This window comes from Tympanuchus pallidicinctus, unplaced genomic scaffold (genome assembly GCF_026119805.1).
Source record: "Tympanuchus pallidicinctus isolate F22 unplaced genomic scaffold, pur_lepc_1.0 scaffold4, whole genome shotgun sequence".
NCBI classification, from domain to species: Eukaryota; Metazoa; Chordata; class Aves; order Galliformes; family Phasianidae; genus Tympanuchus; species Tympanuchus pallidicinctus.
In genome coordinates this window covers 39,976,400-40,000,542 of record NW_026294758.1, presented here as the reverse complement: position 1 = coordinate 40,000,542, position 24,143 = coordinate 39,976,400, and the positions used below count along the sequence as shown (strand labels likewise).

The window sequence follows — 24,143 nt, the reverse complement described above, 5'->3', positions numbered from 1 at the left end:
CGGCGGCGGCGCGGCGGAGGAGCGGCGGCCCCGGGGACGGCCCGAGGGCGGGGGCAGCCGCTGCTGTCCGCGGCCGGGCGGTGAGTGCGAGCGGGAGGGAGCGGTCTGCGCCCAGGGCGGGAGGGGGCGAGCCGGCGGCGCCGGGGCGGGTGGGGTGCTGCCGGTCCCGGCGCGGGGAGGGCGCGGCGTCGGGCTGGGCGCTTCCTCAGCCCCTGCGGTCACCACCGCGAGGGGCCGGCCGAGGCCTCGCCGGGCCCGCCCCTCCGCTAGGCCGGGGCAGCCGGCAGCCTCCGACGGCACCGAGTGCGGCCGCGTCGGGAGTGCGAACAGCGGTGAAAGCCGCGGCCTCGTGGCCTGACGCTGCGGGCCGGCGTGGCGCCGTGCCTTTTGACCCCGGGGGTGTCGAAAACGCGGAGGTGTCGGTGTGTATTTGATGGACGTCAGGAGCTGCGGCCGCACGGCGCGGGTCTGTGCTCCGTGCTGGAGAGAACCGAACCGAGCAGAGTAATTCTGTGTTAGAGGAAGAGGAAATAGTTCTTCTCTTTCCTGGTTCTCCGCTGTGTGACTTCGATTGTAGCAGATGAGAGTGCCCCAGTCTGCCTAGGTCAGTGGAGGATTCCCTCTGTGTTATTCCGCTCTGCAATATAAAATACGAATGCTTAATGTGGAGACAAAGCCTTCAAGGAACCATTTGGTTGTGTGACCAATGTACAGTTCGTGGTCTTCACGTTCCATCTTTTAATTCCCTTTAACTTATTTTCAGCAGCAATTGCAATATGCTTCAGAGGTGAGGAGCAGTACTGTTCACTTCATGAATTTAAGAAGTACAGGAACTCTGAATGACAAAAGGTAAATCTCGTTCTTAGGATATTCTGGGAATACTTCTGTTCATATGAATATACATTCGTCTTTGAACAGCTGGTAGGACTGTCAAAACTAATGTAACGTACAACACAGCTGTGAACAGGAACAGTGCAGTTCTAGGGAGAATCATTTGGTGTGAGTGGGAAATAACTCGTGCCTAAACACGGGCAACTCACCATTTCTCACAGAATCATAGAATTGGTCAGGCTGGAAAAGACCTTAAAGATCACTGAGTCCAACCACAACCTAACTTTCTACCCTAACAACTCTCCTCTAAATCATGTCCCTGATCATCACATCAGTTTTTAAACACATCCAGGGATGGTGACTCAACCACCTCCCTGGGGAGCCTATTCCAGTGCTTAACAACCCTTTCTGTAAACAAGTGTTTCCTGATATCCAACCCAAACTTACCCTGGTGCAACTTGTCACCATTTCCCCTCATCCTGTCTCTGGTGAGAAATAACATACATTGGGGAATGTGGAATTGCTGACGTGCAGTGGCAGGGCATGATGTGATGCTTGCAAGAGACCTCTTCTCATGCAGTGCAGCAGTTGAAGGCCCAGGGAATGCTGCTAGGCGCCTGGAACAATGCATGAGTCCCCACCTGATCCTAAGGCCCTCAGTTCTCCACATCTGTAGGTGTTCCTGGGGCATCCATGACTCAAGTGGTGTGCAGCGTTTTTTGGCAACTGTCTTACAAGAAACTTGAACAAAACGTTCCAGTCAGTTGGAAGATACTGAGTCACCTATTCAGTTCATTGTAACAGCTGTTTGGCCGCACCCATTAGCAAAATACGTGGTTTCACCCGATGTCTGTTGCTAGAGATACCCACCTACACACTCGGTTAAAAATGACTGCTACGGATAGGAGAATGTAGGTGACTAGATCACATTTACTTAATCAAAATTATTTAGACTTTGTTCTCACTTCTTTAGTTGCTTAAAGATGATAACAGAAGCTGTCTCACAAGTGTTGTAAACCTTAATTACGGGCTATAGATGTGCTTTGAGTCTCTCTGAAGGAGGTAATTGTAAAAGGATTAGTTCATGTGCACATTGTAGATGATGTCCCACTCCTGGATTGCATTGCTGATCCCTGTTGAGAAATCTAATGCTGCATGTAGTGATAGCATTTGACATTGATGTTTCTAAAGCTCTGCTTGTAGCTGTATTTTTTTCCTTATTGTCAAATGGTGTATATGCTTCAACAGGAGGTGCTGGAATCTATTTGTGGGGCCTCAAACAGTGCTTCTTGCACAGCATTTTCATAAGAAGACTGTATTTTGAAGTCTGGGTCTGTCTCCTTAATACTCAGGGGCCATGATATCTATAAAACAACACAGTTTTATACACATAGTACACAATCTTTAATTAGAGGTCTATACTGCTCAAGTACTAAAACTCCACCTCCTCATGTAAGGTGCATTGTAACCTCCATTACCGTAAGGAGGATGATTATTTGTGTCCTTAGGCGTAATGCTAACTGTGAAACAATATTGATATTTTCACTGTGATAAACACAGTAATAAAATACCACCTTCCATGTTTTCCCTCCCTCCTGACTATGTGACTGTGTGTTACTTGTAGCTCTTTAGATGAGACCACTTACGAAAAACTGGCTGAAGAAACACTGGAATCCTTGACAGATTTCTTTGAGGACCTCACAGATAAGCCTTTTACCCCAGAAGATTATGATGTCTCTTTAGGGGTATGTTTTAAAGGTTTTGTTAACCGTTCTAATTCCAGTAGACTGTTCTTTTCTTTTTTTTTTTTTTTTTTATTATTATTTTTATTTATTTATTTATTTATTTTTAACTTCAGAAGAGAATTTTGCACTAGTCACCTTAGTACCAGCACTTAAAATGTCTTATTTATTTATTTACAGCTTTACTGCTAAAAATATGCCTTTTGCTAAGAAGTAGCTTGTGGTCTGTATAATTTGAGGATTTATAGAAAGTTTATTCTGTTTTTAAAAAAAAAAAAAAAGAAATGGGCTCATGTACTATTCTATACTAAGAGGAGAAGAAAACTGATTTCTAGTTCTTTCTATATTTCTCCAAACTCACGCTGACCTCAGACATCATCAGCATCATCAGTCAGTTCACTCAAGGTAAATGCTAGGGTGGACCTACATGGCACAGTGCATGTGCATCACTGTATGTTACTGGTGGAGCAGTTTATGTGATCGCTCTGAGTACTGAGAGGGAATGCTGGTCTCCACCAGGCATTACATAATGCGTTTGACGTGGCTGTGCTGGAGAAGAGCAACAGAGGATGCTACATTGCAGCAGGTAGCTGCAAAAAATGAGAAGCGAGTCCGCCGCAGTGGGAAGGCTGCAGCCCGATGGGATGCGGGGTAGCTGTTAGCCTGACAGTTGGAGGCTTTAGTAGGTCACCCTCTCAGGTTCTTTGACAGAGGTGACAGGCTGATTAGAAATGCCACCGTGTTTCTTTAAGGCGTTTGTCAGTTTTATATGAAAGTCCTGAAATGGGCTGTATCTTGCAGCTTCTATGTGACTTGGAGGAAACCACGTTTCTCCCTGCACTGACAGCTGCAGCACAGGTCTTCCTTTCAACATGTTTCATATGTTTTGCAAAATTGCTGCAGTCAGTTCGTGTCTTACCACTCAGAGATTGCTGACCACAAGCCCCATCAGTCAGGGTTCAGTGCTCAGGGTATCGGGCCATGTGATTTGGGTTGCGCTGTGCTAAACAAACAGATCAACCCTGTAGTTTGTTTCTCTGTAACCACGTCATCCTAATGTTCACTGTTCATTTTGCATAGCTAGGGTAGAAATATTGTTAGTTGGATACCACTGATGCACTTAGCAAGTATTATTTGTTGGTTTAATCAAATGTGCAATGTTATGGCTAATTACTTTTCTGGTGAATAGCTTAACCATTATTATTCAGCATGTTTTGGCGTATCAGACAAAAATGAGCAAAAAGATTATCGTCAACCTCTTCAGTATTTTTGAACACTTCATTACATGAGAATCGTGAGTCATCTGTCTGCCCTAGTTTTATCTTCAGGCACAGAAGAGTGCTTTGTGCTTGACATTCTCTCCCTGTGAGGTTGGACAGAATTATTTGTACATCCATCCTAATTTTTAATAAGTAATCTTTCGTAGTATAGGCTCTGTGATGACTGTCATCTTAGAAGTCTCAGGTCTACTGAGGATTGTTTCACACAAGCAAGACCAGTACTGTAGCATGCCACGAGGTGGCAAGCATGAGAAGGGTCGTCTGGCACCTGTGAGTTCTTAGGAACTTCAGTTTCTCACGCAGTTTGTAACTTTGAATCCAGGCAGGGGGAGGGGAGAGTCTCCTTTCATGAATAGGTACGTTTTTCCAGGAGGTCACAAACATTCGTACAGTAGCACAAAACACATGCAAGAGTATTGAAACAACAACAACAACAGCAATAAAAGCTGACTTTTATTTAATTTGCAATGACAGAGCACTCTCCAACAGCTGACACTATAAGCACTGGTGAAAAAATGTTAATTCCTCACAAACCGATTTGCTTACAAATAGGTTTGTGTGTTTGTAGTACACAGCTTAATATCATCCTGAATACATACTATATGGCACTAAGGAGCCCACAGAAGAATACTGAGATGATTGTAGCCATATTCAGGGCTAATTATCCCCATGTGCTCTTGTTCTGCTCTACAGATCTAAGACTGTTGAGGTATGGAAAACATTGAGGTCATGATGACCAGAGAGGTCACCTACTCTTGTACTTCTAAAACAATTTCCAGTTAATATAACTGACTGGGCAACCTGATGGCTGCAGTATCCAGTCATGCCTTTATGTATATATTATTGCTCACCCCTGTAGGGGTATCATCAAGCACAAGAAGAGCATGGGGATTGGAATAAAGAATTCAGACCTTGAGAGTATTATTTCACTGCTGATAATTCCCAAGATATGTCAGAGATTAGGAACATTTAATTACTCTATAGGAGAAGAAAGCATTAAGCTGCTGCATGCTACAAAGTAAGATGGGAGGGCATTAGGTAGTTGAAAATGATAGGTAATTATTTATACATTGGTAGTAGCATTAGAAGTAAGAGTAGCTCTAGTAGTACATTCTAAGGTGTAAAACATATAGATCCATTAGATAAGCTTTTTTGTGCTGGAAGCTGTGAAGTATTTGAAAAACTATACATTAAATACGACCACATTTTCTACCCAAATCATCAAATTGCTGTCTGTAAAGGTTGAATTTTTGACCAACATAAATTCAGATCACTTGTCAGTTAATTTGTGTCAAAATATTGTGGGTTTTTTTTTTTGTTTCAAGTTAGAGCATGAACATTTTTGTTGTCTCCTCTTCTGCATATGCTTGCGAGAATGTCAAAAAGATTAATCATGTTGTCACTTAGAAATGTGCATGAGAGGGAGACCAGAAATTCTTGCTGGGATCGTGGCCTAACACTGGTACACCTGAAAGAAAACAGGCCTTCTGGAGTTCAAAAGGGGAACATTTTTAAGGTGTGATTCAGGATCTAGGCACTTCATCAGAATTATTGCAGTGAAGAGTTGTGTTTATTCTCTTGGGAACTGTTGCAGTTAAAAAAAAAAAAAAAAAGTAAAACTGGGAGTCTTGGGAATTCAGTCTCTACACAGAGAGATCCTTGACTCTGAAACACACCAGCTCATGCATAGAAAACGTTGGTTTTGAGTTGTGTTTCAGCCTTTCTAAAACAAACTACCAGCTATTCCAAGATCACAGGTCAGGGTGATGCATTCAGGGTGATGCACAGATGCATTCTCTGAGCAGTGCTATTGTGAGTGGTACAAACACTAAATAAAACTAACCAGAAGGTTTGAAGTCTAGGTCAGGCTCAAAAATATTCAGGTTGTCTTAAATATTAGCACGTGTTGTTTATTCATAACTTCAATTCTTCCAGGCTGTTGTTACCTGGACAATATTTGGGAGTGTAGCGCAGATGTGCGAGTTTCTGTTTATTTACTGCAATTATGTATTTCTTGTCAAGTAACAGGTTACAAATTTAAATTTCTGTTTATTTTCTTTGTGATTCAAGAGTGGAGTTTTAACAGTTAAATTAGGTGGAGACATGGGAACATATGTAATCAATAAGCAAACACCTAACCGGCAGATTTGGCTGTCCTCTCCCACAAGGTGAGTTACATGTGAGGTATGTCACACCTGAAAATGGGGTGCAAATGTGCTTCCCCTTTTTCTTAGCATTGAATGGATTGGATTATCTAATGCCACAAATAGCCCCGTTCCTTAACGTGTGCTCTAAATATGGTTTAATCTAAATGTTTGTTAAGAATTTGTTAGTGAGGTTTGTGGCATGGTGTAGTATGCTGATATGCCTAAATTAATCGAGGAGATGTGTAACAGAGCTGCTCCAGTCTGAAACCAGTGTCTGCAAGAGTATAGCCTACTAAAAGGGTGAAAAAAACAAAACAATAACATAAAAAACCCAACCACAACAACAACAACAAAAAAAAAAAAAACAAGCCAGGCATGGTTAAAAAAAGCACAGAAAAGCTCTGTTGGAAAAGGAGAGATGGTGATGTTATAATCTAAACTGCTCTTTGTATTTAGACAGGGTGGCTCCTTCCCTTTTAAGCTTGTAGGATTTCCTGCTTTATGTGCTCTCCTACCAGTTGTTTTTGTCAAGCTTCTGCACTTTATGGGAGTCTTGGCTAGCTGTTCCTCTGCCTTCTCTAATGCTCTGTTTTGATCCATTTAGTTTTTCTAGCTGGTTTCAACAGCGAGGGCAGCCAGATATGTGCAGAAGATATTACAGCTGACTCCCTTTCCAAAAAAGAAGTGTCCTCTGCCACCATTCTTCACAGAGCACACAGGGAGTCAGTGGCTGTCACTGGTGAAGGAACCAGCTAGCTGGAAACTGTGAGCATGCCCAGTAGCTATGCAGGCACACTTCTTGAAGGCTGTTTGTAGAGAGTGTACTAATGGCAAAGCTGGGAATAGTTTTGCAGTAGTTGAATTCTGTAGAAGGTTTGTGTAAGACAAAAAAGAAAAAAAAAAAGTCAGATTTCAAGAGAAACAATTTTAATAAAAGTGAAATTTGCCTAAAGAAAATTCTGACTGCTGTCTTAAACTTAGGTACTGCTTGGTGCACAGCTTATTTTGTGAGTCATCTTCCTCTACTAGCAACTCCTCTCCAATCCCAGAATGCTTTGTTGTTGTTTTTTTTTTTAATTAAATAACTTTAAATAACTTACCAACAAGTATGTGACGTTTTAAGGTACTGGCCTAACAAGCTTATTCTTCAGACAGATGCAGGCTGTATGTCACCATTCATTCATTCATTTCATGTATTTTGCACAAAACAAAATTCTTGGGCTTGGATTCTGCTTCTGGTTTTTGTGTTGCTGACACAAAGTTTTCATCTGCTTGCAGAAGCCAGAATTCAGAAGTTTGTTACCTATTTGGAGCCAAATCTCAGCTAAGACATCCAAGCACTGGAATGTGGAATTTGTGAGCACATGCCGGAGTTCTAGCATTTTTAATTGATCTGTTAGTGAGAAAAAGGGAGAAACCTGAAAATTCTTGGCATTTTTTCAGCATTATGAAGAATGATTCATCAACAAGTGTTCTTTTTTGTGCTTCCTTAACTGATAGTAGTGAAATTTCCTTGAGTATTGTTCATTATGTTGTTATCGTGTGTCAGTACACCCAAGTGAACTTGTTTTTCTTGAGCCTAATTTTGTTGACAAGTTGAGAAGAGGAAAAACTGTGTGTGCAATCTGGCAGCAGTGCAGCTGCAGTAATTTGATGCAACTCCTTTGACTGGAAAGATTTTTGAACCTTATACAGCACCTTTTAAGGTGATACTGTACCTCTTATTCTTCAAAAATGTATGCAGGCTTTGTGTGAGAATATAACATTTAGCCCTTGTAAGCATTTGTAGAGCTCACAAGATTCTTGCTTAAATTGTAAGTGTGTAAATGAAAACATTGTATTTGTACAGTATTTTGGGGATTCAGAGAACTGTGGCAGTGTTTCACTGCTAATTCTTATTACTAATACTTAGCAAGTAACATCTCTGGGTGTAAGACAGTACGAACACATGATAATGCTGCAAAGACAAAGAAGATCCCCATTCACATGCAGCAAGTGAGATAGCAGTGGAAGTCATTATTTCTTATAGCTTGGTTAGTGGTTTAAAAACTCATTTAAATACTGTGAATACTTTAGGGTATTTGAGGTTCAGATTAGTTTTGGTGTGTGTATGTGTTTGAAGAGAAACCGCAGGTTGTTCCTGTGTGTTTATAGGACAGTCTGCCATCTAGCAGACCTGTGTGCAGGTTGTCTGAGTTCTAAGTCACTTTGTCCTATCTATGAGCTCAAGTCCAGGCATAACAGTGATGGTTCACCTATTTATCCCTGCTGAACATTTTGTTTCCTTCTGTGTTGTTTTTTTTTTTATAGCTTCTGTAGCTGTTGCTAGAGGTAGTGAGCACCTTTCAACCATTGCTCCTGTTTCAAATGTGGAGAGTTAGGTGGTTACAAAAGTCTGTAATGGAACCCAGGTGTTCTGGTTCTTACTTTCTTGACACTTAATGCAAGAATGAAGAATCAAGCCAACAACTTTATAGTAGTAGAAGGAAAAGCAGATTTTTAATGCAGAACTCCCACATGGCAGTACATATTTGCATTCAGATGGTAAATTGCATCCAGAAAGTGAGTGAGAATGGTGATAAGTGTTCTGCTGTCTTATCTGCATATAACTGTGCTAAAGCAACTAATCAACAGCATTAATTGAGCCTCACACAAGCATCCCTTGATGATAGTTGTGTATGAGATAATTACGTGGGTGATGGAGGAAGTGGGGGATCTAGTGCCAATAGCAAGCAGGACAGGAGCTTCTATCGGCTTGGAGTAACTGGTACGTCTTGCCACCTTTCACACAAGTCTCTCAGATGGCGCAGCAGTTCCTGCCAGCTCTGGCCTTTTCTGCTTTGCTTCCTCACACAGCCTGCACATCTGTCTTCACAGTCTTTCTGGGCACTTTCTGGGTTACATTATAAATGCATGCCTCCAGCATTTCCGTGTGAATAACCTGTACTCACAGCGTGTGTTTTGCTTTCCAGTGGGCCCAAGCGCTATGACTGGACTGGACGGAATTGGGTATATTCTCATGATAGAGTGTCCCTTCATGAACTACTATCAAAAGAACTTTCAGCAGCACTAAAAACTAAATTGGATTTCTCCTGCTTAATATATTCTGGGAAAGAAGATACCTGATGATGTGCTACCTCATGCAAGTTTAAAGACTTTAACCACCAGCGCTTCCGTGGTTTCTGAGTACCTGAGCTTATTTCTGTTGGTTTTTTCTTGACACCACTATGTGTGAGAACATGAAGAGAATATATTTTTTTCTCTAGTATTCAGTCTTTGAGTTTCTATGATGCAGCTTGAATGTGTATCCATGCAGTACAGGTAGATTAGATGTCCATTCATTGCCATCACTGCATTTTCTACTTTCTTACTGTTGAAATCAACTGCGGTCCTGTTTGGATGTAAGGACTGGCGTCGGGTGACCTCTGCCCAGTGCACAGAAGCCATACTTTTTGGTGAGATATTAACCCTAAACAAGAAATGTCTGTGAATCACAGTGATGTAAGTTACTGTACTGTGATGCATGGTATTAAAATTTGCAGCTATTGATAAGGTTTTAGTGTTAATGCAAGTAAATAATGCAGGGGAGCCAAACTGAACATGTTGTACAGGAAATGACTGTGGCAGAGGAGAACTTTTAGTTTTGCCAGATGGATGTAATTTTTCTCTCAGTATTGCAGAACTTGCTCACTTCTCCAAGTTTTGTATTCTTTGACATCGGGATATTTTTCTGAACAAAATTACCTGCAGGTCTGTGTGTTTGTAAGCATCGTGTGACTCAAAAAGACTGGTGTGCAGTGTTCAAGCTGTGCAGCAATCTCTGCCGATACTTTATTCTCTTCCTGTGATTTTTTTTTTCTTCCTGTTTCTACTCTTTGTAGAGCAGAAAGATGTAATTTATTGCCTGTATGTTAGTTGGTAAATGGAGATTTTGTCGCGCTAGCAAAAATTTGCACTGCTGCATTTCTTAAGTGGGTTTAGATTTTCACCACAATGCAACATGGAAGCAATTAAAAGCTTTCACACATTTTGAACCTCGAGAATGCTTTAACACTTGCAGTGTTACATTATTGCCACTGACTGGTCTTAATTGCCTTTAAAATGGAAGCACAGTTGTTGACTAATTACTGTGATAACAAAATATTTTTTCATTGTATTATAAGTATATGTTGTAAGATGTTTCAATGCAAGTTACTTTTCTTGCTCATTCTGACACTTCTGATTAGCTTGTCTGGATGCTTTTGGCTAGCTAGAATTTTACACGTGCGGATAATTTCAGATAGCATCATTGCCCTGTACTTGCATTTGAAGTGTATGTTGTACCAACTATTTCTCACCATGAATTAAATAGAAAGTACCATTTCCTTGGAACACAGTCATGATTGAGTCTGCAGACTGTGATCATGTGAATTGTGCAAACTGTTACACAAACTGTTTGGTTTTTAAATCAAAATAAGAAAGGCCAATATTATCTGAAATAGAAGCTGCAGAATGATTCGTAACTGGTATATAAGATTATATTTTTTTCCTCAAATGAAGGCTAAAACAGGACATCTTTTTGCTATTTGAAATTAAAATTTAAAAAATACAATGCATGGAAAGTGATGATATTCTGATCTGTCTCCTAGTAATTGAAAAAGCTATTTAGACAAACCTGGATAGATGCTCATTGCCTAATACGAGAATTTACGAGTTTCCTCCCGGTTCTTCCTTTGCCTGATCACATACAACTTGTCTAATTATTTTTTGACTTTTCAAAAAACTACTTTCCCAAGTAATTCGCATGCAGCTTACCCATGAACGTGTATCTGATTCATATTTTGAGACTCATTCTCCATGCCCTCTCATCATCATAGAATCATAGAATCCTTTGAGCTGCCAGGGACCTTTAAAGGCCATTTAGTCCCACTCCCCTTCAGTGAACAGGGATGTGCACAGCTACATCACGTTGCCCGGAGTTTGATCCAGCCCCTCTTTGATAGTCTCCAGGGATGGAGCATCAACCACATCTCTAGGCAAGCTGTTCCAGTGCCCTCACTGTAAAAGACTTTTTCTGTATATCCAACCTATATCTGCCCTCTTCAAGCTTGAAGCCATTTCCCCTTGTTCTGTCACAACTGACACCACTGAAGAGTGTATCTCCCTCATTCCTGTAGCTTCCCTTGAGGTACTAAAAGGCCACTGCCAGGTCACCTTGGAACTCTCTCTTCTTATGCACTTGCACCAAAATGAAGCTGCACGTAGAACTCATTGTGTTAAGGTGTTATTTCCATGTGTGATGATGAAGACCACAGTTATGCATATTATGCTGAATTATTAGTGTTTCTTAAAATGCTCGCTTTATTCAGGACTTGGCTAGCCAGGATGGCCTTTCTAAGAGCACTTCAGCTTTCATGTTTGAAATGCCTTCCCCTTCTCCTGTAGCACTGCTGCTATTTATGCAAACTGTTTCCTGGTTTTATCTAGCTGAATAACAATGTGATTTAATCTAACTGGGAAAGATGAATAGCATCAGTGAGATAAAAGGAGGGATTCTTATCCATGTATACAAAGTGAATCATAGGACATGACTCATTTCTGCTCTAATACTGGTATGGCATTCTAAGTAAGGGCAGGGCCTTAAACAGCCATCGTGCCTGTGAATGGAGGCACAGGAGGAGTTCTTATCCTGATGTCACACTTCTCATATTGCCCCAAGACAAAATAAGTCTTCTGTAGTATTTTTTTATTTCTGTAACTTACCTGTATTAACTGGTTGCCCCACGGTTACAAACCTGATGTCGTGTCAATTGTTTCTTTCTTCATTTCTCTGAAAAGGAAGACCTGAAGGAAAATCCTCTGATACTCATTACAGACAGTTAATAAGAATACTTGCGTTACTGATGGCTTTTTCCCCACGGAACAGTTGCTCTGTCCTCAGTAGAGGAAAACATGTAAAATGCTTCTGAAAGGCAGATTTTGGTATCTGAAATTATACTGAATGCTCAGGAGAAAGGGAGGTGTGTTTGTTTTTTTCTTAAGGTGTATCAGAGTTTTCTTCACCAGCTAATCACCCTTTCTGCAGCTGGTGATAGTGTTTGCTCCTGTCCTACAGCCTGAACGACTCAGCATTTCTAACCTTGCTAAAGTCATTTCCTGTGTACCAGCCAGTCCTCTAGAAATCTGTATAGATTCAGGTAGTGGAGCTTAGCATAGCACAACTGCTTTCCATCTGTGATGGTTGTAACATGAGTTATGTGCCTAAATGCTTAGCTGACGTTTCTTGTTTAAGTGTCCTTTCTGCTTGTGGTAACTCTTAAGCAATGATATCTCCTGTCTGCAGGGTTGTTCCATACATTAACTCATCTTGTCTTGTTCTTTAACATTCCTGAAGTCCTTTAGCAGCTTGAGAAATTGGACATAGACATGTTCTGAAGAACTCATAGGTGAGTAGGGGTTGGGGAATGGTGGGGCAGGGGGACGGCATGGAAATCCTGTGTAATTACTGTCAGCTTTGCATCACTGTACTAACCAGTGCTGGAACATGAGGGAGTCTGCAGGAGTGAGTTCTTGGAAGGAAGGCAGAGGCCTGCCAAAATACTTAAAAGAACATTGAAAATAAAGAAGGAAGCATGAGAGGGGTGGAAGACAATCAGAAAGAGATGCCCTGCGGTTGGTGTTGCTGGCAGGACTCGGGGACTATGGGCAAGCTGTGTCTTGTTGTCCCATTTGGGAATGGCATTTTAATTTCACTCTGCACACCACTTCACATCAGTTTAGCACTATTATTTTACAGTTTTACCTTATTGAACAGATGTTCCAGTCCCTGTTGCTTGTTGAGACTGTTCAACTCATTTAAAAATAAGAAAAGTTGTTTGGAGTTATGTCTCTCTCTGTGCCAAACCGTCAGTGTAAACTGTACTGTTGGCCATCTTAAAATAAAGACAAGATTTGTGGAGATAGATGCTGCAGGCTGTTTCCCCGGGGGCAGAATGAACAGAGCTATGAACAAATACTTTTTTTTTCAAACGGTAGTTTATTCCAGATCTCTTCTGCAGTTCAGGTTAAGCGATGACAGATAAAGTACATCAGGAAAGAACAGATCTGTTGGCATGAGCCATACAGAGCTGCTGCTGTTCTCTTCAGCTTGCTCATTAAAAAAAAAATACTATTCTTGTAATTATACCAGGTGGTCAGTATTACAGTGAGTAATTCCATAAGCACTGTTTGCTTCCAGATGTAGGTTTTTGTATCAGCCACCTGTGTTGTCTGCTGTTCTTCTAAAAAGTAAAAGGGAGTATACGAAGTCAGTAGCATTACTCCTCTTCAGAACATACCAGCACTGAGCATCATACAGCCAGCTTTGCCAAAGTAGCTTCAGAACAGGAAAACGTTCTAAGAATGAACAAAGTTTTAAAATATTCATTAAGGAAAAAAGACACCAGGCACGGTGTAAACCAAATAATCTGGCGTGCCTGGGTATCACACCGCATTTCCACTCCTTAACGCCTCGATTCGGGCTGCTGTTGTGCTACTGATGGCAGAGCCTCTCAAGAGCTGACAGAAAACATCGAGTTGCTTAATTTGGCCCTTTTGCTCATTCGTTTTTGCTGTTTAGAGCATTTAGAGAGCTGTGGTTGCTTAAAGACTGTGGTATGCACAGGCATGTTAATTATTAACAACAGCTACCATTGCCTTTTGAAAATAAATAACATTTGAATCCAGTCTCAACGTGCTGTCAATAAAATGGGCTCTCAATGCCTTTTCCCCCCCCCCCCCCGGCCTCCTTCCAAAGTCCAGCGCCTGGGCGAGTAGCAATGTTTGCCTTTCCTTATCTCGGTTTCTGCCTGAGGCTCCTTGTGCAAACAAACCTAGCGAGAAGGAAACGAGGTCTCAGCGAGTGCGGAATGCTCCGGGAATCCGGAATATTTAGCAAGAAACACCTGCCCTTGACAAAGGGCGAATGGCGCGGTGCCAGGGGGCTTCCGAGCCGGTTCTCTTTCCCAGATTAATTTTAGAGAAGCTCTCGTGGCTAGAGGAGATAAGGGATTCTCTGTGACACGCAGGAGAAACACGACTCCAAAGAATCTTGTTCGGGCTGTTTGGTTTCGCCTTCCCCCTCCTTTCGGCTGCAGGACGGCAGAAAGCTGATCCCGGCCGAAATTCCAGCCCGAAGCACCGGGGGGACGGGGCGGGACGGCGCTCCTGCTGCGCTGTGCTGCCGCGCTCTACGCTGCCCGCCCCGTCCCGTCCCATCCCCGCTGCCCCACCTCGGGGCGAGGCAGGCACCTGCCCCGGGAGCCCGCCCCGCTCTGCCCCCGCCCTCTACCCGGCAGGAAATCGCCCGACTCGGCGGCGCGGCGGGACAGGAGCGGCCGTAGCCGAGACCCGGCTATCTGCAGCCCGCTGCGGGCCGGCGGGACGCCTTCTGCGGGCGAGGCTCCGTCAGCAGGCGAGTAGCCGCGGGGGCAGGTGCGGCTCTGGTCCCCCTTTCCCCTCCCCTTCGTCGGCGGGAGCGGGGCGCGCACCTGGGGCGGGCGGGGAGAGGCTGGTCGCTAACAGGATTAGGCGGTTCTCGGTGACTTTTTCCGCGCTAAGTGCTTCTCGGGAGAGCGCGATACGAGTGGGAAGCGGCGGCGGCGCCTCGGATGAATCGGGGATTTTGTTTACCCGGTCTCGACCCCCTTCGCAGAGGCGGGACCCGGGAGGCGCCGAGCCGCGACGGCGGGGTTGGGGCCGCCTTTGTTTTAGGCGAAATTCCTCCGGTCTTTCTGTTGGCGCATCCTGAGCGGATTCCTGCCGTGCCTTGGGCTGTGGCTAACTGGGTCAGGGGAAGTTTCGAGTTAGCGGCGCCGTGAAACAAAGGAGCGGGCGGCTTCGGGAGCCGGCCCCGCGCATCGGGCCGGGGGCGGCGCTGCGTCTCGGTGCGTTGTGCTGCCGGAGCCTCCGGTGCCGAGTGGCCGCTCGCTGGCGTCCTGCCTCAGACCTGTTCCTTCTTTGTGTTCTTCCAGGGCGAAGGAGTACGTGCTGTTCGGGTGCGGAAGGATCATACCTAGAGATCTTTCACGCGGGTTATCTGAGAACCTTCGTTCCCCCGGTGCGTCTTTCTAACTATCGCTCCTCTGGAATTTCTGAGTAACTTCCTGCACTCGGGGAGCCGCTGGCGTTGGACGCGGCGGCTGGGCAGCGCGGGGGAAGGCCCGCAGCGGCGCTCCGGTAGGGGCCACCAAAGGGCTTCACTTTAACCTCTGGGCGCAGCCATCGAGGTGGCGTAGCGACACATTGAAATGGCTTTGCTTTTCTTTTATGTAACCGAGTTTTATTTTCGAGGTAGTTATTTAGGTCTGTGATTCAGAGGAAAATAAAAAGGAGCGGCCACGTGTGGTGCGGCTGGTGAAACTGAGGCGTTCCGAATCGAAGGCTCCAAGTGCGAGCTCCTGCAGCAGCAGCACCTGCCAGCTCCCACAGGGTGTGGATGGCAAGGGGCTGCACTAGCACAAGAAGTTTGTGTGTGCCTGCTGATAGGGCTTCAGCGTTCTTGAAAAGAGCTGGAGTTGCTGTGTGTGCGTGTGTGTCATTTAGAGATGGTGAGGTTTGTATTCAGTATCATCTAGTGCTTACTGCAGCTTCTGTCAGGCTCCAGAGGAAGCTTTCTGCATTCATTTGACTTGCGGGCTGTTATAATTGCTTACAGACTGTTACATGCAAAATTGCTCTGCGCCCTCAGCGCTGCATTCCCTGGCGGAGCTGTGGCTGCACATCCCTTGTGATACAGCTGCTGTGGGTCAGGCACCGTGATGTGCTTCAGTGGCACAGGGCTGCCCCGCGCTGGGTGCTGTGGGACCAGAGACAGACTCTGGAGTTATGCAGTGGGGTCACGGTGATCCTGGCATTCTGCACGGCCTGTAATCTCAGCAGAGCTCCTCAGAATTGCAGCAGTGAAGTAATTAAGTGTCTGATACTTTTTCGATTGCTTAATACTCCTTTCCTGGTTTGGTGTCTGTAAAGACAACCAGGAAATCTTTTTTAGCAATTTAAATGGATAGGTGCTGGTGTGGCTCCCAAAATGAGATGTGTAAGAGCAATAGAAATTTCCTGAGTTATTATTCAGGGTAATCCCTGAGTGGGAAGTGAGAAAGTACTCCAGGACTGCTTCAGAGCAGCCTCCAGCTGGGTGGGAATTCAGAGGACAGACAGCATCTGTGTGTGCCCACAGCCACAGGCAGTGTCTGTCCCCAGCACTTCCTTGTGAGGGAGGGAAATCTCTTGTTACAAGACTGCGCTGTGTAAATGCTACAAAAACAGTCTCAAGGACAGTTTAACTTTCATCAGGCCTGGCTGCATCAGTTTCGTGCTCTTGTATCGGTCCTGAAACCACTCCTTCCAACAGAAAGGAAGCACCGACATGGTGCGTTGTTGGTAGAGTTTGCTGAAGCTGGAGACTTTCCTGTCTGGCTTATTTTTAAATAGGTATGAAAACATGCATTTATAGGAGAAGGGGGAGAAAGAATGCACTAGATCATTTATATCAGCTGCATTAAGGCCTGTGCATCCTAACTAGCAAATTACAGCAAACTACTAACTTTGGAGGGCTTCTCAAAAATGAGGCCGTTGATTTGCCAAGCAAACATTTATGGCAGTGAAGCTGCAGGGGATGGTTTCTAGGTCTGTGTTCTCATGTCTGCCTTGCTTGATGGTGGGGAATGCCTGGGAGTGGGGAGTAGCCCAGAGGGCAGCCACACCACAATGGGTGTTGGTGGTTTTCATGGCCACAGTGAAGTAGATTTGCGTCATCTGTCACAGTGAAGGTTTGGTTTCAGCCCCGTAGCCATGTACTTTGAATTGTTTGGGAATTTCCAAGAGAATTATTTGAGTCTTCTGCTTCTACTTGGATTTCTGTCCCTAATGCTTTTGCCAGAACAGAGCTGTGGAACCCTGGCATGCCCTTCTCAACTGTCTGAATTCATACACCTTCTACTTTCTAACATGCTTGTGTCTTGTCCCCAGAGTCTGCAGAGCTTCCTCTTGTCTGATAACAGTGTGGGGTTTTGTTGTTGTTTTTACCAGTTCTAAAGCTATCCCTACAGCCATGTTGCACATCAGAAAGTTCTGTTTGTTTGTTTGTTTTTTCGGTGAATAGATAAATCATGATTTATTATGTACTGCAATTAATTTATCTTACTTACTTGTTTGTTTCCAAAACAAAGCCTGCATTTAATAGTCAAAACCGAGGTTACGTTATTTTAGATGTTGCATAATTAACGCAGGCGCTGCTTGTAGTGTGGGAATGGAGCAGCTTTGTGCAGCTGTGAGGACCACTGTAGGTCACTTCACTACTTAAACTGTTACACTTGGATTGTTTTTTTGTGTTTTTCTTTTAAATCAGGTTAGGTTTCTGTTTCAAGTGAGAACGCAGAGTGTGCTGACTCCTTTCTGTTCAGTGCTTACACAGTGTTTATGATCTGAGCTTAGAAAATCAGGGAGCTGTGGGAGCTCTGTCTGTTATCTTGTATGCCATCTACCCTGCTGTATATTCATGAGCTGCATGTTTTGTTTTAGGAAACATGAGCTACCCAAGGCTTCCTGAATTTAGGTCAGGTTGTCATTGTGTATGGGAGTGTTGGAACCACAAAGATAACAGCAGTTCCTAATCTGGAGCTGTGGAGAGGATGAAACTCATCAGTGGTGTATTTCCACATATATAACGTCATAATGCAAAAATGCTGTGTGATTAGTTATTAGGGTCAGTCAGAAGCTGTGTGATATGAGGAAAAAGGCAGAAGCCCATCTGACACCCTCATTTTGTTCTGAATTTTCCTTTCTGTTCTGTTGTCATTGCTTCTCTTGCCCCACCAAATAATAGTTGCTTTTGAGAAATTTATTTCTTAAAAGCATGAGCTTTATCTCAGGTGTGGTCTCCATACACGTGAAATAGCAGATGCAGGATCGTAGCTTGGAGGTGGCTGTGCTTCCATGGAGCGAAGCATGAGGTCAGGAATTTTGGATTCATATTTTTCCTCACGCTGGCTTAGTAACACTTCTCACAAAAGCTTTCTGTCGTTATTCTGTCACTCCAAACTAGTTCTTTAACATCAGACCCCACTCTACTGAAAAACGGAGCTCAGTAATGCCTGAGTTCATGTTAACCAAAGCTTCATGTTCAGCCTTTTTTTTTTTTTTAAGGGAAATCATTAGAGAAAACCGATAAATCTCCCTTGAATGTCAGTGTTGGCAGCAAGACTGTCCGTAGTCCAGCTTGCTCTCTCTGTTCTAACATCTGCTTCATCATCTAGCTCTGCTTAATAGCCAGCAGATTTGACTACTGGTGTCTCTAGCCTCCTTAGCACAACTTTGTATAAGCTGATTCTGAGAATCTCCAGGAACATATGGGCTGTTCGGGCGAGGGATGCTGTCTAGGGAGGGGCCAAAAGCAATTTCAATCACCACAGCTGTGTGAAAGAAGTTTCCAAGTCCTACTCTTTCTGTGGAATTCCCCCCTCACTCCCCAAAATCTGAACCTTAGTGCTCCTTTGCCTCGAGACTGTTTGCAGCTTTAGTGTGCGCTGACTGTTTCCCATACTGCTCTTGTCTGTATGGTCCAAACAAAACACACGTGCTCTGCAGGTTAACAATTGTCAGCTGTTGTTATTCTCGTCACACAAGAATTAGTGTGTAGGAGAAGACCTTTGGTTTTTAGCTCGCTCCAAGACAGAATTCTTTGCTCTGTAGGTGTTGGAGAGATTTTTGTTGTTGAGAGATGAGGAAAAAAAGGATTCTCACTTTCCAAAGGCTGGAAGCAATTTTTCTCTACACTGGGCAATTGTGGTTTCATTTAGAGTTGAGTCTGAAGTGACTGAAGATGTGATCGTGCTTCTGTGGTCAGTTTTACAAGAAGCGTGCTCTATATCCAGGAAGGGATAGAATAGAAAGAAGCTTTTGCTTTGATCTTAGAAATGTTTCTTCAGTGCAGAAAGGAGTTTTTGTCATTTTTTCCCCTCTTCCTGAAACACAGCTTGCTTTACACTGCAGTTGAGTCTAAAGTTTTTAGAGTATTTCTGCAAAACACTCTAAAATGCTTAGAGTGCTTCTGAATTGCTCTTGAAAGGTTGAAATCCTCCGGACTTGTTTGTTTCAGTTCTTCCATTCTTTTCTGTGCTTCCTTAGTTGAAACAAGATTAGGGAAACCTAACAATTTTCACGTGTCCTTTTTCCCTGTAGTTTATCTTAGTAAGACTGTGGCAAATGTTCCAAGCTTTGATATATTGCCACAGTGCATTCTATCCATTTATTAAAAATAAGTGTTACTGGGTATTCTTAATTTTGTGAATTGGGTGGCAATTAAGATGGAATCCATGGGGAGAAGGTTGGCCATGTACAAATACACTGAGTAACCAAGTAATCTTTTTGGCTGAACTTCTAGCTAAAACTTCTGGTAGCTTCTTGATGTTATCTATGTGGATATGGCTGAGGGCCACAAGTTCCTAAAGTTGATACAAATCCTTTTTTTTTATCAGCTTAATTCTTAGATTAAGTTTGCTCATTAGTATATATGTGTCCAGTTAGGAAAATTGCGTTGTGTCCTTTCAATAAAACTCATTCTTCCTGAAACAGTACAAAGTTGGAAGAAGGGGAGTGGATGACATTCCTTGGCAGGACACAATGGATGAAAGTATCTTTTGTTTGCTTTGCAAAAGTAGACCTTCATTAACAATGGATGTACTATAGTAGCTTTGAATTTCTGTTTCAAATAAAGTTGAAGGAAGTTGATGAACTGTTTCAGCCCTTACTCACTCTAGATAGCCAGAATCAGTCCTTGGAAGTAACTTAAGCTTCTTGTATGAGTTTGGTTGTGATCTGTCTGTACAAGGAGCACATGCCCTGCAACTAGCCATTAGGATAATTGGTCTTTCTCTGGAGAAACAAAAGGTAGACCAGAGCTGCCCTGCATGGTTTTCAGACTTTGCTTAGGACGCTGAGAAAAGCACTTTGGGGAAACTTTTCTAAGAAAGATCTGTTCCTTAGATCTGTGAGGGAAAACTTCAAGGTTAAAAAAGTGCTACAGAAAACAGGAAGAAGAATCAAAAGTTTTGAGAAGAAATTGTAGTGATAACAAAGTTGATAACAACACTGACTTTGAAGGAAGGTTGGATTTTATCAAAACATTTTTATGTTCAGTAAAATTGGGTATTAACACAGACCATTGCAGCTAAAAGGTTCTCAGCAAAGTGGAATTGTCAGAAATACTGCCTACTTCCTATCTTTTCCTTCCCTGTAGTAGACCTCCAAAGCTGTCAGAAGTTAAAATGCATGCAAGCTTAATGACATCAACTGTGCTTAGAGACTTCTAGTAGTACTTCACTTTCTTAAGCTTCTTAATACTTTCTATTCAGATGTTTGTTGTTGTAGTTAAGTGCTTTTTTGGACCTGCAGAAGCAATTCATTGCTTAACTTATTTTCTGCATGTTTCATATGTTACTTTTCTTAGAACTCTGCAAATTTTCACTCTATATTCTTTATACATAAGCATGCTAGGTAGGTACGTGTAAGCAGATAGGTAGGTGAAAACTGAAAGTTCCCTTTGCTGGTTATTTGTAACAGTACTCCTTCAATTTAAGAAATGCTTAATTTTGCTTTGCTCTTCCAGGACCTGTCCCATAGATTGCCTATTAGTATTAGTTAGCAGTAGTTCTGTATGTGCATATTTGTGTGAACATAACCTACACATTTGACTAAATGTTTGATGCCTAATGTGGCTAAAACAGGAGTGTAAGTAGCAAAGGACACGGCAATTGCTATACAAAGAAGTTGTTGTCAAGCTGAATCTTTTACAACTTATATAATGAAAATTTATGTTTTTCATCTTAGGAGTTTGTAAATGCAATATGAAGTCACCTCAACAGAAATACAGATGTGTCCAGTAATAATAGAGAATAACTAAGCTATGTGATGTAAAGGAGTTGTGGCTAAAGTCTTTAGAAGGACCTCCTCTCCCACCTGTTCTTGTAGTATTTTCATATAAATATTGTGCACCTGTGTAGTAATGTAAGTAAAATTATGTGTTGAATATTTGTATTTACCACGTTGGGGTCTGAACAGCATTAAAGCAGTTCCTTAATTGGCCTTTCTGCAATCAGATAAGCCTACTGTGGCTTGAAGGTACTGCAGCGTTTCCGACACATCACTATTATTTTAACTTCTGCATCATCTCCTGGTAGGTACTACCTGGGGCCACCTACCTCACAGCTCCAACAATTTTCTTATACTAAATGGCTTCTGGCATTGTGTGAGGCACAACAGAATGACTAGTAGGTGTCCTAATGGAGTCTTTAGCGTTCTTAATTCTGTCACAAGTCAAGTAAGGGAAAGTTTTGCCAGGCCATTTTTGGGCAGTCTAGATCTCACTTCCAATATTTTCTTAGTGCTGAGGAGAAAAATTGGAAAAAACAAACAAACAAACAAACAAAAACCAACCCAAAACTCTTTGTCTTCCCTAGTATCTTAATTAAAAAAAAAAAGTCTCAAGTTTTCTGTGCAGATTTGACGAGAAGTTACCTAGTGTTCCATTAGTACTTGGAAGATTATAGGCAGCAGAGATTTAGCAAGGGATTAGTCAATTGGAGAGTGTGCATTATCCGGCCAGGCTTAGAACCGTGATTGTCTCTTCCATCATTTTCATTAGTGTCTTATTCAAAGATCGAATTATGTAACAGTGACGTTTCAGGGGAATCCGGTAGGAGTTTTTCTTTGTTTTGTTGTTGTTGTTTTTTCCTCTCTTGCTAACTCTGGAAGAGAGGGAGAAAACATCATTTCTGTGCTTTGAACTTGCAGCATGTTTTGAAAAACGGCAGTTCAGATAAGTGAAGAACCATGACTTCAGCTGCAGAATCTGCATTTGGAGGATACCTTAGCTGCTGAGAGAGGCAGGATGCGCTACAAGAAATATATTACTATTTTAGAAGCAGCAATAGGAATCACTCCCCTTAACAAGAGGGAGCTGCTTCCTGAGGGTAGACATGCAAACCTGTGGCAACATCCAGGGTAAGTGTGAAAATGTTATCAGGGAAAAACAAAAGGAAAACCTGTGTTCATCTTGCAATTTGAAAACTTTTCATTAGGAAAGAAGTGTGTTGTTCAGACAGGTAATCTTTTTTCCATACCTTCAGTACAGTCTGTCTCCTGCAAGTGTAGTAAATCATGGTTTTCTTAGAGATTTCTGTGTACCTTTTTCTCCCTGGCTACCAGAATAATCAGATGTTCTTCCTAAGTGAGGTATTTGCTCAAGAACAGAATGAAAATGAAATAGTTGCTGTTTTATGTTTGTTGCTTTTACTGCTAAACCTGCTACGTGTGTGTCTGTCCACTCCCCAAACTGCCCTTTTTGAGAAAATACATACTCTACTTTTATCCATGGGAGAACTAGCAGTTTCTAAAAGTGGAAGAGAAACATACTTTTCCACACGTGTGCATCTTTCCTTCTCTGCTACGAAGCAAGAGTTCCTCATACGTAGAAATACTGCTTTTTCCTGAAGGGAAGTTTTAGTTATTAAAAGATAAATTAGCGAAGACTACTAAATATTCAAACTATGAAATGCAGAGCATTCTCTTTTGTTTAGGAGCAATACAGAATGCTTCCCTCTGCTGTACAGCTCAGTATTAGATTTCAGAAAGCCTTGTTCATTGGTGTTGCCCTCAAAAACTAATAGCCTGAAAAGGACGCTGATCATTTTTCTGCCCCTCTGCAAGTAGCCTCAGTGGATGGTCATCTTCACAGCCCTCTGGTCCTTCACCGTCCGGTTCTGTGTTAGAATGTCGCTTGGTTTCAGACGTAGCACAGAATGTGTGAGGCTTTTGTTCATGAGTAATGGTTAGACACGTTTCTACTGGCTCAGGTTAGTTTTGTGTAAACAAGACTTCAAAGTGAAGATTGAAGTAAAATGTGAATATTAATCTATGACTGATGCACATTTACTCTGTAATTTTTTCTGCAAAAGCACTTCTTCTAATGGTGGCAGTGAAAACAACTCCAACCCAAAGCACAGGACGATTTTTCAGTTGTGCCACCCAGCCCATAACAAGTAGTCTAGCCGTTGCATCAATGCCAACAGTTTCCAGACTTACCAGCATTAATTCTGCAAGTTTTTCCTATGTTTCTGATATTATACTGAAGAGCAGTTGGTGTTGCTGTTGCTAAACTTTGCCTGTTAAAAGGGATTCTTAGTACAGTGTATTTGGACATGGGACAGTGTAGTGTCCTAGGCTGTGACTTTCTTTGATTGTTCATGTATGTTATCTACAAGCCAGTCTCTTTGAATTTTGCAGCCGTTCCTTATATGCTGACAAAAGACTTCTGTGATTGCTCTCGAAGCACTGAGGAATTGTGTTGGAAAGCGCTGGTGTATTCTTGCCAAATTCCTCTTTATTTTCAAGGAGGCTTGTTTGGCCAGAGATGCAGCTTGAAACAAGCAGTCCAAAATGAAAGTACCTAGCTGCAGCTTCCATTATTTTCTGTTCGGTGACTCAAACATGTGGCTGCTTAGCTTTCATCTACTACTGAGTATCAGTATAAAAGAGACAATTTCCAGTGTTCTTAATCAGGCATCTCCCTCCTTTCACAGAGATTTAGTTGATACAATTGTTGTATACACTTGAAATTCCAAGCTGTTTAAGATGCATTTGGATTACATCTGGATTTGCTATTCTGACTGCTTCACAAAAGCAGAAAAGCTGTTATCATTGGACTGAGGTGGGGATCCTGTTGTATTTTCACTGAGTACTGGTAACCAATAATTGCTGTAACGTAAAAGAAGTTCAACAGAGAAAATAAACACTGATTTTTTTCATAGTTGTGGGTGGCTTATTCTGTGCAAAAGGAATAAGCAAATTAATAACTCGGTTTGTTAACATCAGTTTATCACTCAACTTCCATCAGGTTCACATCAGGAAAAAGTCAAAATAAGCATTCTAGAAGTGTGTGTTTTTACATCATAAAACAGCTTAGAAAAGCTAATGCTGAATGTTAGGTGGACAGGTCCCCATCTGACAACTGCACACTGTGCAAATTCAGGTGCATTCCTAATTTCTTCCTTTACTGCACTTAATTATTTCCTAAGACAAAAATTAGCATTAGAGTATGGTGCCTGCTCCAATGCTATTACTTGAAAGTT

At 42.6% G+C, this 24,143-nt stretch overlaps 2 protein-coding genes across 6 annotated transcripts in view; both read left to right on the top strand.

Moving 5' to 3' along the window:
• The first annotated feature begins 1 nt into the window (after position 1).
• FXN (frataxin) lies at positions 2-12,941 on the top strand. Of its 2 annotated transcripts, none has more exons than XM_052700673.1 (5): positions 2-80; positions 767-849; positions 2,456-2,576; positions 5,924-6,021; positions 8,973-12,941. In XM_052700673.1, exons 2-5 carry the CDS (start codon positions 812-814, stop codon positions 9,124-9,126), a joined length of 411 nt encoding a protein of 136 aa, XP_052556633.1. In that variant the 5' UTR covers positions 2-80; positions 767-811; the 3' UTR covers positions 9,127-12,941. The 2 variants fall into 2 exon arrangements, with proteins under 2 accessions (XP_052556633.1, XP_052556634.1); XM_052700674.1 differs by having other exon boundaries at positions 18-80; positions 764-849.
• Positions 12,942-14,313: 1,372 nt separating this feature from the next.
• TJP2 (tight junction protein 2) overlaps positions 14,314-24,143 on the top strand; it is a 65,212-nt gene continuing 55,382 nt past the window's right edge. Inside the window, exons 1-2 of one of the 4 annotated variants that reach the window (XM_052700696.1) lie at positions 14,314-14,431; positions 14,991-15,076. The gene's annotated coding sequence lies outside the window, so the exon portion shown is untranslated. Of the gene's footprint in view, positions 14,452-14,990; positions 15,077-16,324; positions 16,450-24,143 lie in introns of those variants that run through there. The other 3 variants (XM_052700692.1, XM_052700695.1, XM_052700693.1) reach the window with 3 other exon arrangements.